The sequence below is a fragment of the Cyanistes caeruleus genome, chromosome 2 (assembly GCF_971803275.1).
Source record: "Cyanistes caeruleus chromosome 2, bCyaCae1.hap1.1, whole genome shotgun sequence".
NCBI classification, from domain to species: domain Eukaryota; kingdom Metazoa; phylum Chordata; class Aves; order Passeriformes; family Paridae; genus Cyanistes; species Cyanistes caeruleus.
The window spans coordinates 80244542-80269793 of NC_141702.1; the positions used below are offsets into that span (position 1 = coordinate 80244542).

At 40.9% G+C, this 25252-nt stretch overlaps 2 protein-coding genes across 2 annotated transcripts in view; one reads left to right on the forward strand and one right to left on the reverse strand.

The window, feature by feature from the left end:
• Nucleotides 1-12329, forward strand: part of LOC111926993 (protein ELYS-like) — an 18725-nt gene extending 6396 nt beyond the window's left edge. Inside the window, 20 exon segments of the mRNA XM_086878159.1 lie at nt 4-64; nt 700-784; nt 2206-2356; nt 3026-3158; nt 3245-3426; nt 3887-3948; nt 4674-4802; nt 6125-6215; nt 6301-6390; nt 6578-6718; nt 7490-7594; nt 7714-7807; nt 8110-8233; nt 8339-8395; nt 9447-9593; nt 10334-10521; nt 10696-10840; nt 10940-11071; nt 11945-12092; nt 12178-12329. Coding sequence (XP_086734285.1) covers nt 4-64; nt 700-784; nt 2206-2356; nt 3026-3158; nt 3245-3426; nt 3887-3948; nt 4674-4802; nt 6125-6215; nt 6301-6390; nt 6578-6718; nt 7490-7594; nt 7714-7807; nt 8110-8233; nt 8339-8395; nt 9447-9593; nt 10334-10521; nt 10696-10840; nt 10940-11071; nt 11945-12092; nt 12178-12329 — 2417 coding nt within the window.
• Nucleotides 12330-14611: 2282 nt separating this feature from the next.
• On the reverse strand, nt 14612-25181 carry SCCPDH (saccharopine dehydrogenase (putative)). Its single transcript, XM_086878158.1, has 12 exons — nt 24906-25181; nt 24618-24730; nt 23761-23841; nt 23163-23292; nt 21479-21528; nt 19880-20010; nt 19193-19310; nt 18132-18251; nt 17963-18019; nt 16891-17002; nt 15963-16044; nt 14612-15530 (listed from the first exon to the last, which is right to left on the reverse strand). The coding sequence occupies exons 1-12, from the start codon at nt 25135-25137 to the stop codon at nt 15425-15427; spliced, it is 1332 nt and encodes a 443-aa protein (XP_086734284.1). The 5' UTR covers nt 25138-25181; the 3' UTR covers nt 14612-15424.
• Between the last annotated feature and the right edge of the window lie 71 nt (nt 25182-25252).

The window sequence follows — 25252 nt, forward strand, 5'->3', positions numbered from 1 at the left end:
AAGAGCCCGAGAGTGATCTCCAAAATTGTTGCTACTTATGGGCTGCTCAGTCTACACAACAAAGGTGAATAAAAATTACCGTAAGCCACTGATTTTTTTTTATTTTTTTAATATTTGTTCACATAAGAGCTATTCCTAAAAAGAGGCCAATGACAGTATTGCTAGTTTCTTCATGAGAGCTTCTGAAGTCTTTGGAGTCCTTGTGTGCCATTTCAGCTTCCCTGGCAGAAAAGGAATAATGTTCAGCAAATCAATCAATGGTTTCCAGCTGGGATAATGAATAAGAGTATGGAAGTGTGTGCTGCATGCAAGAGAGGGACTGGAACTTAGGTGGGAAAAGAGTACAAACCTCTCTTAGCATCAGCCAACTACTTAGCCCAGCTGTTCATAGAGTGGCAGTCTTCTTGAGCCTGACTTCAAAGCAGTTTTCATGGAGAGTATTTCCCTATTTTAGGTCCATGTTGCATATTAAAGGTTTTCAGTGGTATAGTTAGCATTTGCCCCTGAAGCTTTTGTGTCAAAATTTCATCCTTTATGTTTTACTGGCTAAGTGTGACCAATTATCATATTTTTGGAAGCAGTGTTTTTCTTTTCAACAAGAGCATGCTCTTAAGTTAGTTTCAGCTTAGATGTAATAAAATGAAAATGAGGATTGTAAACTGTTTTTTAATCAAATTTCCTCATTCATTTCTTTTTCAGTGAGGGGAATGCTGTGAGTTTACATCTGTTGCAGTTAGCATTTGGTGACAGGAAATGTCTGGCATCAGGACAAGTCATGTACGAGGTAAGACAGGCTTGTATGTGAGAGATGGAAAGAAGAAGTTTCCCTGAGTATCAGTTAAGTTAGCTCTTTGTATATAAATAAAAGCTGAAATTTCTAGTCATTAAGATATTTGAATGCCTGATGAGTTTATGGAATTATAGTGCTTTATATTATGGAACTGTCCTTTAGTATGATGGACATCTTGTTCAGGTCAGCATCTTTTATTAAAATTGATTTTATCTTTAGTAATTTTATAAGAAAGATAAGATTCTTTGCTTAGGCTTCATGTTATTTTTTTTAAGAGCTGGTTTTGATTTTTCTTAGCTACAGTGCATGAATATGTGTTATTTCCAAAATTCCTGAATAAAATAGAACGGAATGTGCATGCTTCAGGACAAATTTTACTATTTTTTCTTTTCAGTGATGAAAGAATTTTTAATCTATTAATTTACTTTAGACAACTTTTATATTTATTTGTAGCATTTCCTAGAACAATTAAGAGAAAACTTGTCTCTTCTCAGATTAGAGGAATTAAATGTAGAGAATGATAATGTTGTTTCATGCCAGTTCATTTTAGATCTCTGAAATTTTAGGAAACTTGTTTTTTGTTTGGAATTTGTTTTGCTGGTTTTTTTTAGTTTGGTGTTTTGTTGGGCTTTTTTAATTGTAGAGCTGCTATTTTCCCACAATACACACATATTCACATATTGTATGGTGGACAGGTTAAGTGAAGGCTGTACTGGAAAGAGAATTTCAGTTAATGCTTCCTTAGAAAATGGTGGTGGCAGAGGTTCAGGGCCATCCCTTCTGTATATCTATTTCTGTGTATCTCAAAGCAGTTTGCTTACTCTGTAGCAATTTGGAATCTTAAACACATTGTCCATGTTAATCCCATGTGCGTCCATAAGGAATTGAGGGATGTTTCTCTGGTAAGAGCTTATGTGGTTTGAAGGAAGGTTTTAAATCTCTAGGAAGTTCTCATTGTTTCTAGAGAGATGAGTGTTCACTCTACTGATGTGCCTATCGATAACATCTCATGACAGACCGTTAGCTGCTGTAATGTCAGGTTCTGTAATTAAAACATGGAGCAAAGGCTTTGTGTGAAGATGTGTTGCATTGTTTCAGATGTCTCTTTGTAAGTATAGATTCAGGTTTTTAAAGACACCTTGATGATGCAAGGAATTCTGCAAAACGTGTTTAGATCTAGACTAGAGTTAGGGAAATGCTAAATTTTGAAAATGTGCAAAAGCCTTTAGAGCCAAACTTGCCCATTATGACTTGACATTTAATTCTCTTACATGTCAGATGTGGCTCCTGTTCATGGCAAACATACAGTAAAATAAGCATATTATGTCAAATATTTGCAATAATTCATATTTAGGTATAATGCATGTTATTATTTCAAAATTGCCTTTCCTCTCTTCTTCATTTTTTTCCCGCAGGGTTTTAAATACTGTGTCAAACTTTTCAGTTTAGCTCTCTCTGGTGGAATCTTTCCCTGGAAAGGGCAGACCAGCAATACTAAATTCCTCAGCTTTCAGACCATAGAAAAATTTCACAACCATGCTGACAGAGAGGATAGCGTTAATGAAGGTTTGTTCTCCTGTACCTGCTTGGTTATTCTAAATAAATGGTTTGGAAATCTAAATGAATACTGTTCTATACCCACAGTCTTAAATATTCATCTAGCTGACCTTGCTGGGCTTATTAAAAAAAACCAAAACTGTCTGTTTAAGTTATGTGAGACTTCTTATCCCTCGAACATCATTCTTTAACGGAATTAATAGGGTTTATTTTATGTTTGCTGGGATGCTAGAGCAGTGTATGGGGTCATCTGTATAAGGCTGGTCAGTTTGTTCTGTCAGTTGTCTTCATTGAACAGTAAGATCATTCTGTCTGTTGCTTAGGAATGTTACCTGAATTTGACTTGCATATGGAAATCAATCATGCTCCCTGAATGATACGACTGTACAAGATAAACACAAGTATGCTTTCTAAAAATAGAAGTCTATGTGTTCCTAGCATATTTTCCCCCCAAATTATTCATCCAGCATGTAAAACTTAATAAATAATTGTGTTTTGTTTAAAACACATATAATTTGAATTAGAAAAAGAGGCAGTATGACTGAAGCCTATTGCAGAGGTGGTTGTTATTTCATAAATTTTTTTATCATTCCTAGTAAAGAGACGTGTTTCATGAGTGAAATAACAGCAAATATCTCATATTTTCTACAGTAAGAAACAATGTCTTGTCTTTGACAGTAGTCTCTCCTGACACCAGTGTATCGATCTTCAGTTGGCAAGTGAATACACACGGTCAAGAAAAACCGTCTGTTTATTTGGGTGTGTTTGACATCAATCGCTGGTATCATGCTCAAATGCCAGACTCACTGAGGTAGGTTTTAATGAAGTGGTTTCAATATCCCTACAGAGGGTTAATTTGAAAATTGCTGCTGAACTTATGCTCTTGTTTTCTTTAAGGCCAGAAGAATTCCTTCATGATTGCCCCTATTTTGCACTGTGGTCACTGGATCCTGTAATAAGCATGACTTCTCCAAACCTCATTTTGGATATTCTGGTACACGAGCGTAGTCTAAGTCGGGGGGTTCCTCCTTCTTATCCACCACCTGAACAGTTTTTTAATCCAAGCACCTATAATTTTGGTAGGTATTTCACTGCTTTTCATTTGAGTAGTGACAGGGTTCAGTGGAGGTCAAATGCTACTTGGTGGTTCTCTTTCTCGTTCATTGCTTGTCACACAAAATGCCAAACAAGAAAAGCCCCATAAACCTTCTCAGACCTGGTTCCCATGTCCTGACAAGGTGCTTACTCTAGTGAAACGTATGTGACAGGCTGCTGAGTTTTGGGTTTGGGGGCTTCTGTAACATAGCCCAGGAAGGGCTGATGGTGATCAAATGAAATGGCCAAAGCACAGCACCTGGGTAGCGATTGAGCTTAAGTTTCTACAGACAGAGTGTAACTACTTTTAAGGAAAGTGTGTCAGTGGTGTGATGAAAGAAAGGGGTGCTGGAGGTTTGTCTTTCAGACAAATAGAGCGCTATTTAAAAAGCATAAACTGGTGATCAGGTAACGACGTCTGTCAAACGTTCCTTGTTCCTGCAGATGTGACGTGCTTGCTCAACTCGGGAATTGTTCACATGACTTGCACCGGCTTCCAGAAGGAGGTGACTTTTTTTTTTACTGTATTTCTGTTGGGACTGTCAAGAGATGAACCTTTTCTAACTTTTCTCTTGCAGTGCTTTGAGTGTCAGAGACCACTTTATGCTCACACTGCCCACTTCCATGCATATCCTGCCAGTTCCATGCAAATGGTACAGACTGTTTTAGGGAGGCATGAGCAGGGAGTGAATGGCTGGAAAGGAATGCAGCATTGTTGTAGTAGGAAGAGAGAGTGTGGTGGAAGTGGGGGAAAGTGTCTACTTCTTTGTATAGTGTGGAGTTAGGGTTTTGACCCCAATGAACTTGAGAAAGGAGGACAGCATGGAGAATGGGCAAAAAGAGATTAAACTGTTTAAGAAGAAATGCATGTTTTTTCTCTCAACCTTGGCCAAAGTATAACTTCTGAGGCACTGCGCAGCTTGTGACAAACCCTTTCAAATTAAGTTCCAGCTCACTAATTATTGCAAAATGAATCAGCTTCCACAAAAACAGCACAGAAGTGTGATTTAAAGTTGTGTGTTAGGTTTAACTTTAACAGAATGTAATTTGCGTCAGGGAAAATACTAGGGCCTGTGTATTGACAAACAAGCTGGAAAATACTTCTTTTAGCATTGCGAGGGTTGGTATTTTCTTCTACAGGGTATTTTTTTTAAATTGAAACCATTGGTCTGGGTGTTGTTTTTAAAACAGAACTTTAGTGATTGAATGTGTGTTTTGATTGATGTTTCAGACTCTGAAGTTTTTGAAGAAATCTGGTCCTTTAATAAGTGAAGCCATTCATGACAGCTACACTCGATGTCTTGTAGCTGGCTTGCTGTCTCCAAGACTGGTTGATGTCCAGCCATCCAGTCTGAGTCAGGTGAGTGTACGTTGGGGAATCCAGGGGATATACATCCTTCTTGTCTGAAGGTTGTAGTGGCTACAAGACATGACCATCTGAGTTTTATGTGACTTTCAAGCTGGTCTGAGAGGCAGGTGTTGACATATATTTAGCAGAAATAATAATATTCTTAGATCCAAACTCGGAGTTTGACTGGGAAGAGCCCTCTTGTCAAGCTGACCCTGCCCATAGAATGCTTATTTTGCAAGCCTGATGGACACTCATACGTTCTGATTAGATGTTCTGATGTCAACTCTGATTGGGAAGTAACTTGGAAAAGCAAGAAATTTTATGTTGACCTTTGCTGAATTGTGACTGTGTGGTTCAGAGACTTGTTATTCATTTGAGCAGGGACTGCTTTTGGATGCTGGAAAGAGAAAATTCAAGATTAGGTCAAGAAATTTGGTTTGGAATTTCATTGGCCACCCTGAGTAGTATTTGGCAGGTTTCGTTGTCTGAAACTAGATTTCGGATAAAGATGGAAGTATCACATGTGCTTTCAAATGCCAACGTGTAGAAATGTCTTTGAATGTAATAATTTTACTTAGAAGGCAAATGTATGTTTGAATATGTTTACATAAAAGAGAGACAAGGAAAAAGAAAAGAGAAATGTGAAATTCTATGCGGAATCATTTAATCTTAAAGAAATGTCTGAACACTAGCTGGAATGAACTGCTACATTATTTCCCATGTGTGTGTGTGCCTGTGCATTATCCTTCTCAAGGACTGCCATGGCATTAGAATAGAGTATTTGGTCAGGTTGAAATTTCATCCTATTAGAACTGAAGTGTTTCACTTCCTTTTGATACTTTAGCAAATTGTAACTTAATGTTTTGGCTGTCAAAGCTGCTTCATGTCTTGCTACTCTTGGGAGCTACTTGGCCTCACCTTCACCATTTCCATGCAAACACAGTGGCGTTTGCTCTGTTCCTTCACGTGTTCCTGATGGCAAAGGGGTGTGCACCAAGTGCATAATGAGTATTAGCAGATGCTGTTATTGAAAATAGTTAATGGGCAGTCAGTGAATGAAGACTGAAATGGTGAGGCACAGAAGTAGAGATTAGAACTAACCTGGGTGAAGTTGAAATGTCAGAAGAAAACTTTCCTGTGTTCCTCAAACCAGCAAGCAGTCCAGCCTGTGGCTAGAGTTAAGAAAGAATTGAGAATGTGGAATAATTGCATTTGTGCCATTGGACTTTGTGATGCCTGAATGAGTATCCAGTTAGAAACAGACACTTCTGCGAGGCCCAGGTATGAAAAGTATGTGGGGTTGTGATTTTGCTTCTGTCTGTTCTGTTCAGGAGGAGCAGTTAGAAGCAGTGTTGTCAGCTGCTGTGCAAACAGGTTCTTTAGAGCTTCTGACGGGATGCATTAAACACTGGACTTCCGAAGGTAATGCTGCTTACATTGTTTTTATGTTGTGTCTGTTTGGGTAAGAAATGGTGGCTTCATGTCTTGTTTGTTTTCTCTTTTAAAGAGCAGCCAAGTTCTGCTGGAAATTTACGGTTTGTTCTTGAGTGGACGTGGAACAAAGTGATCTGTACAAAAGATGAACTGGACCAAATATGTGAGTACTGGTGTAGTTGCTTTTGAAACCTGGAGTCATTCTTTGTAAAGGATCTTCTTGAGTAGTCTGCCAGTGTATGCTACTGGATCTTGAAGTGGTTCTTTAAGTCTTCTAGGGCTGTTTAAATGTCCTTTGGAAGTCTGCAGTTGCTGTGCTGACTGATGATTGAATATTGCTCCTTGACAAGGTGTTCCGCTGTTTGATGGCTCCTGCAACTTCATTGACCCGCAGACATTACAGTCCCTTCAGCACTGCCAGCTGCTTCTGAGCAACCTCAGCACAGTCCTGAACTGTTTTCTAACAGAAGCCCGAGAGCTTACTGAGAAAGGTTGGTGAAAGCTCTGCTAGGTCTTTGGTGTGACTGCTAAGATTTGGAAGGATGCTTGGGTTATTAATGAGGAGACACGAGCTGTTGCTGTGTTGGATGGTTGGGAGAGAGCCAGGTTGAGCTGGGAGGAGGAGCTTAAACCTGAGAAGTTGGCACTTTGATTTCAGCCACCTGGAGTTCAGGAGAGCAGCTTGTTGTGGCTGGGTAGGGGAGGTAGGGAGATAGGGGAGGCTCCACAGATTCAGCACTGAGCTGAGTGAGCACCTGGGTGGCAATTAGAGCAACTGAGTGTGGTAATGCTGAGAAGTGTTCCTAATGGTTAGCTAGCAATTGATAGTTGTGTGCAAATTGCTGGGAAATATAAAGGCATCCAAAATGAGTAACTTGTAAAGCAATTTCCTTGAGATTTTTAGCTGGTTTTTGTTTGTTGTTGGCATATGGAGGGCAAAAGAAGACTCTCGCTTTGCTGAATTAAAAATCTCTGCTGCATGGAAAACAAACGTCTGAATATATCTAACAGCTCAGACTTGTTTTGTTCAATTTTAATCTTTAGTGATTCTGTTTCTTAGTAGTGACTGGTCTTTTTTAGGGGTGGGGGGAGGAAGAGAATGGTGTTTTTTTTTCCCTTCAAATTCATAAGTGATCCAGAGAGACAGCTACAAAGACAGGTTTCTACTGCATTTGTTTGCACTTTCTATTGGTTCTGCAAAGGGAGTTTTGTGAAATGAAAGGAATTGCAATGCTCAAATCATGTTCTGCCTTTTATTTTAGGTTTTTCAGACTTAACAAATAAGCAGGTGGTAACCAGCCTCATTTCTTTGTATGCACAAGTGGTGATCTGGTTCTGTCGATCCAGTCTCCTTCCTGAGGGTTTAGGTAAGCAGAACATGCAGTACCAAATACTTGAGGTTGTGATTTCTGTCCGTCTAATCCAAAGTTTTAGTTAAAAAATGTGGTCTTACTTCTTTTTCTTGCTTTCACTTTATCACCTGTAGATGATCACATGCATTTGTCTAGACCTTTCTACAATTACCCTCTGATTCAGAGCTACTATACGGGTCACCGACAGAAACTCGAGCATTTATCAAGGTAAGACTTAGAGGAAATCCCTAGAATGCTGCCACTGTCAGACTGTGAGAGTGGTTATTTTTGCAGTTACGACCCTTTGTCTGTCTGCACTTCCTTGGCATTACACGTATCAGAGCAAGAAAGCAAACCTGGACCGCAAAAGGTCATTGCAACTCTTCTCTTGGATTTGTGCTTTGGACTCTGTCATGGAGAAGTTCATGGTGACCTAAGGACCATCTTTCCTCTGACTCAGAAATCTGTGACCCTGAGAGGCTGGAATGAGTGTTTGACTCTGTCCAAGGCCTTGCTCCCTTTTGTTGCAGAGGAAAATGGGATTCTGACTGCTTGATGATTGATGGAATGGTTTCCCAGTTGGGAGAGCAAGTGGAGAAGTTGTGGCAGAGAGATGAAGGCGGCACTGGGAAATACCCACCTGTTAGTTTACATGTGAGTGCTCTGTTCACTGAAAACCCCAGCAGTAGCAGCAGTCCCCTGAAGCCAATGATTGTGAAAGACAGGAGCATTAGAAAACCATTTCATCTTTCATTTCAGGCACTACTGGATCTCTATTTGCTAGAAAGCATTGAAGAAAGTGACAAACATGCAATTGTATCCTTTCCAAATTTTGTTATTAGTCCTTCAGTGTGGCACATGAATATTCTTACGTGTCTGTCACCTATGTTTTTTGCAAAGTGTTTTCTGATACAAGAAAACAGGTTCCGTAGAATATTCAAGATAAAAACCTTCCTTAGTTCTACTCAAAATGTAATAGAGTTTTTAATTTTTTAAGCCCCTCGTTTCTGTAGCAAAAGGCTGTGTGTTAGAGCAATGACTGAAACGTGCTGCTTCAGAATAAAAGGTTCTGTTTGTAACAGTGGTTTTCCAGTAGCTGATTTTTTGCCAAAATAATTCGTTTCCCAGCCCAGCTAATAGTGTTTGCTTTTTTGTGTTTTAGAAGTACAAGCCCACAGAATTATAAAGTGGGGGCTGAGAACAGTCATTGGGTAGAAGCCTGGTTTTTCGGCTGCTGGAACCTGCAGACTTACTTTTGTTGTTTGTTGGCTGAGATGGGAGCCTGGAGAGCAAAGGAGTTAAAAATGGTTTTAGTTCCAAGCTGCCTTACTCAGACATGTCCCTGACATGGGATGTCAGAAAGGGAAGATGCCACTTAGAGGGAGAGATCCACATGCAGTTTTAAACACAGTTTCAATCAGTCAGTGCTAAGTTACATTGTAAGGACACCATAGTTTCTGTTGTTTTGTGAGTCAGGAAATGAAGAAAACAAAACAGCTGTAGAACTTGTTTTCTTTAAGAATTAAGCATTGGATGCTCAAGTGTGTTGAGTGTCCAACTGGTAGCTTCACTGATGGAAGCAGAAGGCTGAGTTTATAACAGCAGTTACAAATGCCCAGTGTCTGCCTTTTTGATTGCCTTACAGAAATCCACAAGGGTTTCTTTCTGGAAGTTTATTCAGATTGCAGTCTTGTGATTAGGACCTGACTATTGATATAATAAGTTGTAATAGCTTAAAAGGACAAGATCAATACATTAGGATTTTCTGCTTCCTATGATTTTCATACTACTATTTTAGTTTGCTAAACGTTGTGTGATATAACTCTTTGGTCTCAGCAATTTATTCACCTTAATGAGATACTCTCAGACAATTTACTTGCTGCTGGATATCATGCATTCCTTTCCAAATAAAACAGAAACTTCAACTGACTCCTTTTCAACTGCCTTTGCTATCCCTTGGGGTCTTGTTAAGCTGATTCGAGGGTTTTGGCTCCTAGATCACAATGATTATGAAGTAAGTATGAAACAGTTGAGTTAGACACACATTGCCCTGCAGAGCTGTATCAATAAAAATACTTTCAAAAATTGGTACTTAGAATGTGTTGGAGCATTAGAAGCTTTTTTGTAACACTGCTCTGACATCTTCAGCAATAAGTTATGACTTGAAATTTTGCTTTAACTACTTTTACAGAAATTGCTTAAAACAACGGTGTAATCAACTTTAATAATGCTTAATATTTGAATTTTCATAGCTGTCTGTGGTTAGGTTTTCAGCAGACTGGTTGGGCACTGTTTCTAAAAGAGTGTTTTGAGTACTTGAAGCGTGGAAACTGTGATGGTAGCAGGAAGATTTGAGACAAAAGACTGTAGTTGAAAAGTGACTTTTCGACCTAATAGCTATTCTTCCTGATACTGAATGTTGTTCTTGTCGCTGTGTCCATACAACCAATTTATTTTATAGCGTAAGTTCTCTAGTAATGTGTTTATTAAATGAGAGGTCTGTACACAGAGTTCTGTGAACTTAGCAAAATCTGAATTGCTCCGCCTAAAACATTCACTTAGTTCAGGATGGCTGATTTTTTTTTCCTGCAAATACTGAAGAATTTTTCCTGATATGCCTTGGATCGAGTGTTTTGTTAGTGAGACATCAAAGTTTGTCTAACGCACATCCAGCCTTGCTGCAGGAAGTTTTGTCTGTGTTTGTTGCATGGGTGTGAGTTTCTGTGGTAATTCAGCTGCTCTCAACTTGTCCAGAATTCCCTGGCCCTGCTCTTCCATCCGGCTACAATCAAGACAGTGTCATGGCAACACATGAGGATAATTCAGTCCCTCATGTGCCAGGGAGAGCACAGGCGAGCCCTCAGGTACATCCAGATGATGAAGCCGTCGATGTCCAGCAGCAGTGAAGTGCGGCTGTTCCTCACCGTGTTGTTGTCCAACAGGTAAGGAAGTCTCCCATTGTTTTGGCACTCAGATACTGGGAAATGTGGAGGAGTGATGATCCAAATGGGGCTCCCGTCCATTTCCTTTGATCTTTGAATGAATAGCATCACTGTGGGGCATCTGTCTGGCTCCAGTGTTCCCATTGCTTTCCATGTCCAAAACCTGAACTGCAGGTGCATGGTGGAGGCTTGGAGTCTGCTGCAGCAGCACACCACGAAGTTAAACATAGAAGAGCTGCTAAAGCACATGTATGAAATCTGTCAGGAGATGGGGCTCATGGAAGATTTGCTGAAGCTGCCCTTCACAGACACAGAAAAAGTGAGTTTGGAGAAGAAACAAAAAAAAGTCTTAATTTTCTCTTTGGCAAGAGAAGAGGCAGAATCGTAATAGATGCATGAAATGTGTTATTTCTCACAGGAGTGTTTGGAGAAGTTTTTACAGGCCAAATCTGGTGTTCAGAACCGTGAATTCCTCTTAGTCCACCATCTGCAGCGTGCCAACTACATCCCAGCACTCCAGCTGAATCAGTCCATGAAGGCCAGTCTGACGGTAAGGGTAGACATCCTGATGTGTGTGTTGGTCCGACTGATCACTTTTGATAGCCCTCAAGAAAAATCCTGCTTGGTCTTTTACACCATTCTTTGAAAGACTAGGAATAAGATCCTACATGTCAAGTTACAGCTGAACCTAAAAGCTGGCTGAAGTGATTTTACTACCGCAAACTGCTGCATGAAGTTATAAATTAAATGTTGCAGACCACGGTTAACTCCACCGAAAGTTTGTTTGCATCTGAGGAAAGAATAGGTATTTTTTTGACCATCCCACCTTTTCATCCTCAGATCTGTTATATATGGTTTAGACTACAGAAATTATCCATGTCACTTTTTTCTGTGGATTAGAGTCATGTCTTGTATTTTGCTTTTACCTGAGAGCAGCCTGGATGCTTGACAGGTAAAATACATGAAGTGGGATTTTGTTGTGGTTTTGGGTTTTTTATTTTCTCAAATTATAGTGCAAGCTCTCTGATTCTAGTAGTTTCATGCTACCAATTTTATGGCATAAATTCTAAGCTATGTTTCTCAAAATACCCAGGTTAAATTTTGTGTTATGTGAACTTCTCTTAGGGATCTGATTGTGTTGGTTTTGAAAGTATGTAAGAATAAGGCTCTGAAAAGTGCTGGAGTCCTTTTATATAGGAGTTTTATGTTCTACTTTTATTCCAGTCTTCCTTGCACTTATGCAAAACTACCAGGTGAAATTGGTGTGTGCTCCTGGGTGGAGCTTGCTGTGGCTGTATGCAGTGGATTTGTTCTCCTTTGTCTATAGAGCAAATTTAGTCCCTAGTTAGAAAGAGCAGATAGTTGTGTACAATGAACTTCTGGTAAATTGTGAACTTCTTGTTTTACACGTTTCCTTTGTCAGAATGATCGTGATCCTCGCTTGAGAGAGAGAGCAGTTGCCAGAAATTCTCTGTTAGACCAATATGGCAAGATCCTTCCCACAGTTCAAAGGAAGCTGGCAGTAGAGCGAGCCAAGCCGTACCGTTTGCCTTCGTCGGTCTTAAGAGAAGGTAATTTTAGAGAAGGGAAACACAATGTGCAGCTGGCCATCACTTGGATTACACAAGGCTGATACTCTTCCCTCTTGCTTTACAGTCCCAAGGCCAAAGCCTTTATCCACAGCAACAAGGCAAGCTAATGCAGGAAATGTACATACAAGAACAAGTTTCATTGCTAAAGTACTGTCCAGACTTAAAGAAGCATGGCTAGGAAACAAGAAAACCAGTTTCTCAGAATATTATAAGTAAGCAGCTTTTCCACAAATTTAGCCTTGTTCTGTGTTTCTGAGGGGAGAGAAAAAGGACAAGAGAAATTTGTCTGAATTATGTTAGTGTCTTGGTGGGAAGGTACACATGAATACAGCTTTGCTTTGCTTTTTTGCACATAAAACATGTAGCATTTGAGACACAATTCATCCTAAGTAATACTTGGAGAAACATATTTTTCTGCTATGATAATCTTAGTTATGCAAATACATGTATTTACATTATGGGACATGTGCTTACAGAGTTTAAGACAGCTGAAACTAAAGCTTTGTTTTAGCAAAAACAGCTAAAAAAGCAGCTTTTTAAAACTGCCACCAAGCTGTTGGTGTACAGACTTTGATAGACAAAAAGTGCCTGCCACTTTCATGTGGGCCTAATATGTCATCCTAGCAGTGAGGGTTCATCTGTATTTCTTGTTCACTGAATGTTTTTGTTCTGCAGTATCTGAGATGATCACAGCATGCTTTGTTTCATTTATTTATTGGTGTTCCTAGTTTAAAATGTGTATTTTAACAGGTTGCTGGATTTGGTGGTTCGTCCTGTTTCTTCCTGCACTGTGGCACAAGAGGAGAGCCAGCAGTCCCCGTGCAGGGCTTCTACTTCTTCTGTGGCATCCAGCCCCCTGAGATCAAATACACATCGCTCCAGCTCCCAAAAGAATCTGCGAAGGGCATCAGAGTTGAATTTACTGGAAACTCCTCTTGTGGTCAAGGTTTGTATTTTAAAAAGTCAGTAGCAGCCAACCAAACCAAAAGCTTGTGAGCTTTGTTTAAGATTAAATCCCTGGATTCAAATTGTGAGATATTTTTAGCATGCACGTAGTTATGCTATGCACAGTCCTTTTCCAAGCAGTGAAATGGGAACAAAAGGAAAGTTTAATTTTCAAATAATTGCAGTGGTGACCTTGTCCCACAGCTTTGAGAAATACACTTTTTATTACATGGAACAAAGCAAGTTGAACCTGAACTTTTCAATCTATACTTAGCAGCTTAAAGATGCAATTTGTGGCTTAACCATGACAGTATTTAAGTGCTGAGTAGCTTTGCATAGTTTGATTTCCGCTTCTACAACCAAGAACTGCATGCTTCAGACTCTTAATCCAGTCACATGAATGACAACTAAGCAATGTCAGTGATGTCAGTCTCTGTCATATTCAGTGATGACTCTCAGCAGTAGTTTTGCTTATCAGTTGTTTGTGTTAAACTGTATTTCCAGTCACTGGCATCAAACTGTTACCATGCAAGGCAGTAACACCTGACATGGGCCCTTGGTTCTGCTCTTTTTGCTTTTGCCTACCTGAATGAAATCATTGCCATCTCCCTCAGTTATAACCTTTTTCTTGTTATGAAATACCATCTATACTGTTGAACTAGCTTTATCCCTCTAACTCTTTCAATATTGTAAAACATTTCTGATCCAGGAAGACCTGAACAGTGCTACATGAAGAGATGTATTTTTACAGCACTTTACAGTCCTTCTATCTTGTGTGCAGATTGATTAATTAGTGCAGAAATAAGCTGTGGCTGTTGCTCTGTTGCCTGGCATCTGGAATACAGTAATTGAAAACGCTGCCATGTGGAGTAATGGTTGTGTGCCTTTTAAAAGAGCAGTGTAGAAACTGCAAAAATTACTGGGATAGAAGCGAACATTGTAGACAACAAGATAGTATATTCTTGCTTCTTCAGGAAATTTGAAAAATTAACTTTCTGTTGTCATGACTGAAGTGTTTTGTTTATTGGGGACCCAATTGTATTTTACCCTGTTGGAGGGCAAATGGTCAGTTCTGAACAGATATATCAGAAACAGAGCATGTGAATTGCACACAGGGACTGCACTGATCCCTGCGCCTCAAACACAAACTCTCAGCTGTAAGCTAGTACAGAGTAGGTATGTATGTTCATTCAGGGGTGAGCGGAAAGGAAAATCAGCATTTCAGTGTTTTCATCTAGCTCAGAGTGAAATTAGTCTGTACTGAATAAATCATTGACAGACATCTTTTAACTTTAGGTTATTGAAGACAGTGCAGTGACAGCATAAACTTGAGAAGCAGCACCTAAAACACCACCATATAGTGAACTACATCCATAAAGCAATCTTAATACAGCTATGATACTATAAAGCATCAATCTGTAAGTGATTTGCCTCAGAATAATAAAGGGGAAGGTGATGCAGCTGAGGGAGATAGAGACTTCCATGACCTTTATGTATTTTAGAGTAATTTCATGGTTTTTACAAGTTCTACTGATAGAACAAAAAAAAGCCTCTACACAGAAACAAAATTTAATGTACTCACACTCTTGAAAATTATGAAGGCTGCCTTTCAAATATTCCTGTGACTCAATGCTTCCATTGCCCACAAATGCAAACCCAGAAATCAGACAGCAGGACAAGACACTCTCATAATTCTTATGGTAACAGCAAAAACCAGGCTTATCAACCACAGTAATGAGTAGTGTGAAACAGGCCAGTGCACCCAGAACCTGGATCACATCAGGTCAGATTCCAAAAACAATCAACAGAACAAGCCTCCTTCTCTACAGAAGCAAAAGCACAATACAGTTCATGACTACTTACCTAACTACAGAAAGTAGATAGATCTGCACTAAGAACAATTATTAAATAAAGGAAAGATTAATTGAAGATGTTAATAAAGACATAAACCAAGCACACATGAAGGGTAACTAGTAGCTCCATCTGCTAAGGCACTTGTGTTCCCAGGCTGCCTGCTTTACATAGCTGCAGAATGGGGCAAAGCAAGACAGCTATGGTTACTTGTGAAGCAGATGCTATAGTGGGTCCAGGAAGTAGGAACTTAGATGAAGGAGATTAAAATTCCAGAATTAGTACCCAAGAAGTTACCAATTTAATATGTTGGTGAATTAACACTCAATACCCACCCTTTAGGGGTTTGCTCACTATAGCAAATACTACTATAGCTTTTAATTAAAATTTTCTTCTGTTTCTGCTGCAAACAATAGCACAGTGAAACTGTTTTATGATTAGGCCCTTGCAGCCAAATGAGTTTTATTAGAGTTAGACCCAGGAAAGGTGTTAGTTCATACAGTTATGTTTTGACTTCAGACTTCAGGCTTGCTAATAACAGAGAACTCAACACCACGCTTGTTGAGGCGATCAATCAGTTTTGTTTTGGAGAAGGCGGCTCCTGGAGAATATACACCACCCCTGTTAGTGAAAATCAAAAAGGAAAAACATTAGTGGCACAGTGATTGAGGAACACCTTTCTCTGAAGCTAGAGATGTGCTTCCCTGCCTGCCTAAGAAAGAAAAAGCCACTTTATCTGAGAAGAGAATGGGTTAGGAATTTGGCAGGGTGATTATACCCATAGGTTAATTTCTGCATCTGCATCTATATAAGCACTATAGAAAACCACTTCATTAACTGAACATAAAGAAATTGATGCAAAGGCCTGACTAAAAGCGTATGACTACCATCCTTTCAAACTGATGGGCTGGTGAAGAGAAAGTGGCTTTAAATCAGCCAGTTAGATGAGGTAACACAAATCCACAGGATTGATTAACTGTATTTTCAAAGAGAAACATTTGCACACAGTGGCTTTAAGGGAGAGCAAGCTGCTCAGCATGGGAAGGTACTTACCGTTTAGGCAGAGAAGCAGCATCTTCCAGGAGAGACAGACCTGCTTGAACCATTGCAATTGGTGTAGCAATATACCCAGGCTCTGACAAAAAAAATAAACCAAAGCAAAACCCCCCAGTGAAATACAGTGTGTTGAAATGTAGAATGTAATCCTGCTCTTCCCTACAGCATTCTGAAGAATAATGTCTTTGGCAATGAAACAGCTTTTTCCCATTTAAGAACAGCTTTTATTTACCTAGTAACCAGACCAAGTAGCAGGTGAAATCCTTAAGATCTAATCCAGACAAATACTGCTTCACATAAGGGCATCTAACCATACAACTGTGAGTGACCATATCATGGTGACAGAGGGCTCTCTGACACAGCAAGAGCTTTCCCCATCCTGTGCTTAAATTCAGAATTTTACCATGAAAGACTTGCATTCTGCCACATCTCTATTATTTAAAGAAGCTATGCTACAGTAACTCCTTTCTGAATATACATTCTTGCTCTCTCCAAACTTCAGGTGTTACCTCCCCCTCAAGGAATGACCAGAACAAAAGTATGTGATAGTTAGAAATTATACCACATCAGACCTGTTTAAGTTCTCTCAGGGAACTGGAAATAAACAAAGTACTAAGTAGTCTAGGCTGTAACAACTAAAAACTATCCCTAAAGCTCTCTTCCTTCAATAGGTCTGCTCTGCATAAATGAAAATTAGACCAGGAAAAGTCAGAGGAAATAGAATGACAAGAATACAAGTGATCTGGCTATTTCAAAAACCATGTCACAATGAATTCTAGTATCCAAATTAATACACTGTAAAGGCTGTTGGCTTTGTTCATGCTGCAAGTGCTTCTCAAGGGTGAAAGGAAAAGCAGTGCAATCATTAATGTATTTTAGAGCAGGGAATGGTAGGCAGAAACAGTCAGCTGCTACTAACACATACCTGGTCCTTTCACTTCAGTGCAGATCTTCACATTTGGTTTGCCATTCTGGGGATCTTGTCCCTCACTGTAACCCTCACCAAAAAAAGTCATTGTAAAAGAGGTTCCATCCATCTGCAGTGGACAAGAAAAGCATAGTCACCAGAAGAGAAACTGGTTGCTACCAGAAAAGCACAAGTAGTAGATATAAGTATCCAAATTCTATATATAGAATCCTGCCAAACACTCTAATCTATTTAAACATGAGAGGAGTTATTTTGAATTACTGCTTAAAAGGTATAATCTAAATTTTTAATTGCTTCCACTTTGTTGGCACTGTCCATGTACTAAAGTCTGTTCTCTCAGTACTTTCAGTCCTGGGTTTTTGCTAATCAGTCTCCCTTGGTCATCATCTTTGATAGAGTGCTCTGAGCCATCCACGGGAATACATCAGGCCCAGCAACATTATCCATTTATTCCTCATTGGAGTTACACCTGCTTTGATGTTTAAGACTAAAAGGCATTATTTAAATATGCAATAACTATCTGAACAGGCACACACAACATGTGTTTGGGCCTAGCAGGGAAGCTGTATGAGGAGCGGCTGAGGTCACTTGGTCTGTTCAGCCTGGAGAGGAGGAGACTGAGGGAAGACCTCATTGCAGTTAGAGCTTCCTTGTGGGAGGAAGAGGAAGGGCAGGCACTGATCTCTGTGGTGCCCAGTGACAGAACCCAAAGAAATGGCCTGAAGTTGTGTCAGGGGATGGTTAGGGTGGATATAAGGAAAAGATTCTTCACCCAGAGGGTGGTTGGGCACTGGAACAGGCTCCCCAGGAAAGTGGTCACAGCACCAGCCTGACAGAGTTCAAAAAGCTCCTGGACAACACTCTCAGGGACATGGTGTGACTCTTGGGGTGTCCTGTGCAGGGCCAGGAACTGGGACTTTGATGATCCTTGTGGGTTTCTTCTAACTCAGAACATTCTGCGATTCATTTAGAAATTATTTCTTTGAGGCTAAGCAGTTGACACTGAATTTCTATTCCCCCTATATACAACAAATGCATTCTGTAACTGTGGTAGGAAACAGTCAGTCACCTGCTTCTGGGTTGGTCCTTTCTTTGTGAAGCGTCCAGCAGAGAAAAATTCCGGGTACTGTAGAGGAGAGAAAAAAAGAAGACAAAAAAAAGACCGACAGTAAATTAGAGGAAAAAAAAAAAAAAAGGTATCTCCAAACACTAAGTTGTCTTCTGTTTTAAAAACTTACTTTTGTCAGAAGTTTCCTTCCAAAGTTAAACTTCACCAGAAGAAGAAATAACATGCCCATAAACATCAGCTTGATAACAGAGCCAAGACCACCTATAGTCACATAAGCGCCATACTGGACCTGAAGCAAGAATGTATTTTCAGTGATGGGATTTACATTGCTTTTTTCATCAAGTGATTTTTATAAATCAATCTACCCCCTAAGCAAGATTCAGTTGTTTCATACAACATATATCAGTGTAAATAGGGCCTTGAACAATTGTCTTAGTTCTAAGGAACTGTTTGAAGAATGCTTCACTTTCTCATTCATTCTGGGAAGACAATGTAACTACAGAGTGAAGAGGGAACAGACATGGTAAACAAGAACAGAAAACTTTACAGAAAGATGTGTTTTGGTATCAAATTTCAGCCTTCTTTCCTAGACCTTCCTTTGTGTTTTTCTTAAAGAGAAATTGAAACAGCAATGGCAAGCCTATCTCATTTGCAGCTTCCAAGCATATTTTTAAAGCACTGTCTCACCCACATCACTTTACTGATGCCTGCGATTCTGCACACCAGTAACACAGATTGTTGGTGTCCTCTCAGGAAATTAAGGAAAACAAAAATTAATCATCTTTTCCATCACCATTACTTCACACTGCTTTTACTCTGCACACTGGAGACCCAAGCATCAAACATATCTTAAGATATAAATGCAGCATATGAATTCTTTATCAGAATATTTACTACACTATCCTGAGCTGGCTATAGCTACCGTAGATGACAATTATGATGCTTTTAGAAGCTCTGCTGATACAACAAGGAAAGTCTCTGCACAGAAACAGAATTTAATACATTTATCATGAAGGCTATCTTTCAAATATTTCTGATATTTAGAATATCAGAACTTGTGACTCAAGGTTTCTATTCCCCACAAATACATACAACCCAGGAAAACCTGACAAGACAACCTCGTAACTATCATGTTAACAGCCAAAGGCAGGCTGACCAGCCACAGTCTGAAGTAGCATGAAACAGGGCAATGCACATGGAAGACTCAGTTTACAGATAACAGTAACTTACAGGTGTTTGCTGCAACTCAGTGTGCAAATAACGCTGAGTCCTTTTCACAACAGAACCATCAGATCCCATGAATGTAAGGCAGTACTCCTTGAACTCTGGACTGTAAAACAAAAATCCTCTGCAAATGAAAAAAAAAATTAAGTCAGAAAAAAAATGTTCCAATCTTCACACAAACTGAAAGAAACTGACCATAATGGCCTTACCATTACCAGTTTTCTCTCATGAATTTTTGTGGCATTATCTCTTTTCACTGAATGCAAGCAATTCTAAATATATCCCTGGCTCATTCAAAATTCAAAACATATATATCACTAAATATAATTCACTGTATGCACTGTATCAAGGATGAATTTAATAATCAATATAATAGCCTTTTCATTTTTTCCCTCCATTCTACTAATCAATTCTGAAATCAAAAGTTTCCCATGTCATTTGAAAGCCCTTTAGAATGTGCTAATTTTGAGACCCAGTAAATGCTGGGACATGTTCTCTTTTCAGTAAGATATGAACAAATATCTTTTGAACAAAGTAAAACTGAGCTTATCTTCAATTCTACTGGATGAGCATCTGTGTTCATACTATACTGAAGTCCTAAATGCATCTTTTTAATATTTAATACTGTAGAAATCTGTATCATGAATACTGGAACTTTTAGGAGACCACATATTCCACATCTTATGCTTATACCTTTTTTTAAGCTTTGCACCAACTACTGGAACAGGGGCATATCCTATCTGTTTTCGAAGCTTCTTCAGGTTGTCTTCATCTGCAAGGCCATAGACAGCTGACTTCCAGGTCCCATCATGTACACCAACACCCTTGTGGCATACCATGAAACAGTAATTAGTTTGGTATTTAAAGGTTTCGTGGATTATTTCAATAATTATATTAGAATCACTACGTGTATTACAATTACTACATATAAATGTTATGATGATAGTATATTGAAATGGTGTGGGATGACCCTGGCTCACCAAGACACTCTATAATGCTCCTCCTAGCTAAGATAGGGAGAGGAGAAAATAAGATGGAAAAATCCCTTGTGTGTCAAGATAAAGACAATTTAATAAAGCAAAAGCTGCATATGGAAGCAGAGGTGTAGTAGTAACAAATGCTTCCCCACCCCCATACCCCACTTTTCTCCTCCTTTCCCTTAGCCTTTCTTGCTGAGCAGAACTCACACACAGTATGGAATATCCCTTTGGTCAGTCTGGGGCAGCTCTCTGGGCTCTGTTCCCTCCCAGGATCTTGTCCACCCCAGCCTACGAGGTGAGGGGCGGGAATGCCGCAGAGACAGCCTCAGTGCTGTGCCAGCACTGCTCAGCAGCAGCCAGAACACTGCTGTGTTACTGACACTTTTGTAGCTGCCACACAAAGCACAGCAGTGTGAGGGCTGCTGTGGGGAAATGAACTCCAGATCAGCCAGACCCGACACAATCTCTACCCCTCTTTCCACATGATCTGCAACATACATTAAATTCTGTGGGTCCTGAATATATCTGTAGCTCTTCTAACCAGCTCAGTGTAGTTAATTCTCATTATCAAAATCCCTTCTTACCAACACTTTGAATTTATGCTATATATTTAAACATATGTTTCCATACCCAACATATAGATTTATATATTCCCCTTAAGTATCCCCTGTTCCTTAACAGACAGATAGATACTCTACTCTCCCATTCAGCCCATTCCATGGGCTTCCTCCTCTCCTCCAGATGTTTTTAAGAACAAAAATGGTTTGTAAGGCAATATGGGTGCTCATGCCAGGAGCAGTAGTGTTTGGTTGCTGGGCATCAAGACTGGCTTGGATCATGGTTGCATTGTTTTAACAACATTAGAATTATTACATATATTACACATTATTACAATTACTACATACAGGTATTGTCATTACAAGCATTGAAGTACATTGAAACAACTCTCCCTCCACCAACAAACAAAAAACCCAAACAGCCTAACACTAGGACTACTAGCAATACACTGTGGACCTGTTACAGTTTCACTTGTGTAAGAATCCTTCCCACATCTCTGCAAAAACAAAATAATTCCTGGAACAGTTTACCAGAGCAAAGTGTAGGTAGACAGCCCTGCAAACATACCTTACAAAAGGGTGTTTGCTTAGGATGCTTTTAGTAGCTCCTAAAGAATGAAGTTCTTAGACTTATCATCAAAGACCTGCCAGCTTGCTCCTTGGTCTGACTTAATGTAGCAACAGTTTATTCTGACGGGCTATGGTGATGTTATCACAAATACTCCTGAGTTTCAGGAAGGTAGAGACCAACTAACCTCAGGCCCAGATTTCACTGACAGGAAACTCTCAACAGCAGTTAAGGTACCTGCAAGGGAAGGGAAGACATTATTTGGCACACAGAGTCATTACTCTGCAAAGCTAGAGAACACTCTGGTGGACTCAAACCAGCAGGCTGCTGACATTATCAGCTGAAAAAGCAGAGTTACATCCTTCTCTCAAAGCAAAATAATGTAACATTAAGACACACAGCTATTTGAGTTAGCAAATATTACATTTCTTGTGTAAATTAATTCAATACAGGTCACTAGTATTACCTCTATTAATTAATTTTTTCCATTTCTCTTATCTAGTTAATGTAAAAAAATTCCTTGGAAAAAAATAGGAAAGTAATATTAAGAAGCACATTTAGTTTTCCTCCAAGTTTCAAAATAAAGGATGATGAGAAAGCTAACATGAACATAAAAATTTTGGTGCACCCAAAATAAAAAAATACCCACCACTGAAACAAAACAGCCCTCAACCCCCTCCCCCCCAAAACACAAAATATCCCAAAATATTTAAGTCCAGCATAGCTTAAAATAGTGTTTTGTAAAGAAGGCTTAGTTCGATGAACAGCAGAACAACACCTTGCCTCCAAATTCTGATTTGTTTTGCTTTGCTTAGCTCTGAGATTGGAAAACTGTATTTGTATGGATAAATTTCAATACAGCAAGCAACTGGATAGACAGGGGTAATGCCGTAAAGTCAAAATAGGACGAGATAAAAGACATCTTTATTCAAAACAGGTATCAAACATCAAATTACAACCTCATGAACATTCAGATACTCATTTCCATGCCTTGTTTCTCCTCCAGTCAGATCTGAATTGAGGTTTCTTCAACTGAATGCTGATTCCAATGTAAACCAATCCCATTTAGCAGCCTTTTTAATAGTCCATAAAAGCAAAACATTTGGATACTCTTAAAGGCCCTCCCAACTGTAAGTCAGACCTGATGAATAGAGTATCCTCATCTGGGATCAGGATCAAGTACTATTTACATAGAATTAAATCCTCTCACGTATTTTCTTAAATATACTTCTCTTTCAGTTACCCTCTAGCTGCTATTAAAGTAAAAAGCACTGCATGGCACTGTCCTGCTACTTAAACTCACACAACAGCTTCTCAGAGCTTGTAGTTGAAAAAGGAAACTTGGCAAACCTGATTTCCCCCTAATCTGTGGAACCCTTCCCACTGTCTCTTCCCTATGAGGTTCTGACTGCACAAGAGGCAGTGTGCTGAGGCTGCCTAGGGACATCCACACATTGGTGGAGCAGCCTGCTGCTCACAGCCGAACATTCTGTCCTCTCAGATTCACAGAATATTCCGAGTTGGAGGGGACCCACGAGCATCATCGAGCCCAACCCTTAAGTGAATGGCCCCACATGGGGATGGAACCCACAACCTCGGTGTTATTAGCACCATGCTCTGAACAACTGGGCTCATCACAGGGCCCTGTCAGTGAGCAACATGACCATGAATCCCTCCCCTACCCAATGACCCATCCAATGGGAATGTGACTTTAAATTTCTAACACATTTGGTTGAGACTGGTCACCTGGTAAAGGCAGGAAAAAAGAGACACTGAAAGAGTTTCCACAGGACTACTGCTGCTTTAGGAAATGGGATGACAGCATAATCTGCATTCCCTTTTCACCATAAAAATGCATTTATTCCAGTCACCTTTCAACTTGTCTCTAGTGTACAGTACTCCCATATCTGCTGGTATGGAGTCAAAGCCACAGCTTCCAACGACATACACTCCCTTTTCTGCAGCTTTTTCATTGTATTTCAGGTACATTCCTTCCAGAAACTGAAACACAGCCAGAACAAATATTTTAAGTTGAAATTCATTCTTAGCCATACCCAATACTAGCCATCAGTGCTTCACTGTCACATCATAGCACCTTCCATGCTTTAAACCACTTACAAGTATCTTTGACAAATATATATGCCTCCTGGTCAGTAATATGAAAGTTTCACAGCAGTGAGAAAAGAAGTACAAAATTCCTATGCAGAATCACAACAGAGTCTCGAAGCAGAATTCGGCAATTTGGGACTTCTACAGGGAACCAAAGAGGCTCCTGTCTTAAAAGCAAGAAAACTATACAACTAAGTATAGTGTACTTTAAAACAATTACTGCATCTTAAAATCATAGATCAGGAGTCAGAATTTGTTGTCATGTCCAGAAACATTAGCAGAAGCATGAAACATACTAAACAAACACTCCTTTTGCAGAGCCTTGATTATATAAGGTAGTGGTTTTTTACCATCACATACCTGGGGTTCTCCACTAATGTCAATGCAGCTTGCACCATTTTCAACACAAGCTTCTACCACAGGTTCTCCAAAGAATCTATACTATAGAAGGAAAGAACACCAGATGTAACAAAAGAAAACATACACATCACATCTCACCCAGTGTGCTTTACCTAAAGTACATCTCTGCAATAAAAGTGAACCTCAGCTATCGATTTTTCTAAGTGGGGCTAAAATGCAACAACACTTCTATTTACTGGGACTGTGGGGAGAAGAAAACATAAACCTCACTGCTCATAACGGAGCTTGCTGCATAGTACTGCACCTGACTTCTGTCGTAAAATCAGATCACCAAGACCAACTGAATACTGCCACTAATTTCACTTTACACTTTATGCACTCGGCATATTCTCTACTTAAAAACTCTGAATTTCAAAGAGATGCCCATTACACAACTTCCACCTCGCACACTTTGATGCTCTCTGAATGCGCTGCAAATACTGCCACTGTAAGTTTTAAAAGGGCCAAATGCTTCTGGCAGCAAGCCCGTGGGCCCCTTTTCCAGCTCCATGTTTAACCCCAGCACCACTGATATTTTGGCCCAACCCAAAACGCTGGGCCAGTCAGTATCTTAGGCTGCCTGTGGAAGACTGAAAACCAACACGGCTGTATTTCAATGCGGAGACCTGTCCTGAACCGCACCACCTGCGATGGCGGTGGGACACCCTTCGGCCACTGCAGTACGCGTCTGTACTTGGAACACCGGGCTCGAGTTCCAAGAGCTGCGCTGTTCCTGCGCGGCCACCCGCAGCCCAGGCGCGGCCCCGGAGGAGGAGAAGGCCGCGGGGACACCGCCCCGCCCGCATCCCCGCACTCACCGGGCCCACGCAGTTAAGCACCAGCCGGGTCTGCCTCGCCATGGTGGCCAGCGAGTCCGCGTCGTCCACATCGCAGAGCAGCACGCCGACCTCCTCCCCGGGGGCCGCCTTCCCTGCGCACCGGAGACCGCCGTCACCGACACCGCTCCGCCCGGGACGAGCCCCCTCCTCCCCGGCGCAGCGCCGGGGCTCGCCCCGCTTCGCTCCTCAGTCCTTCCCCGCACCCCCGACCCGCTGGGCCTCCCCGGGCAGCGGCGCTGCGCCCCCCGCCCCGGCCGCGGCCCGTACCCAGCCGCTCTGCCGCCCGCTCCAGCACCGCCCGCAGCTTCTCGCGGCTGCGTCCGGCCACGGCCCAGCGCAGGCGGCCGCCGCACAACTGCCCCTCGCCGGCCGCCGCCGCCGCCGCCGCCCGCGCCACCTCCTCCACCACGAACTGTCCGGTGAAGCCCGAGGCGCCGAACACCACAATGTCGTAGAGCCGCCCGGCCCCGGCCGTCATAGTGCCACTGCTGGCCGCCATGGGGCGAGCAACGCGAGTAGCCCTCCTACTGGCGGCGGCGCCGGGCAGCGCTGGCATTACGGCCCCGCTCCGCTCCGCCCCGCCGGCCCCGCCCCGCCCCGCGCCCCCCTCGGGC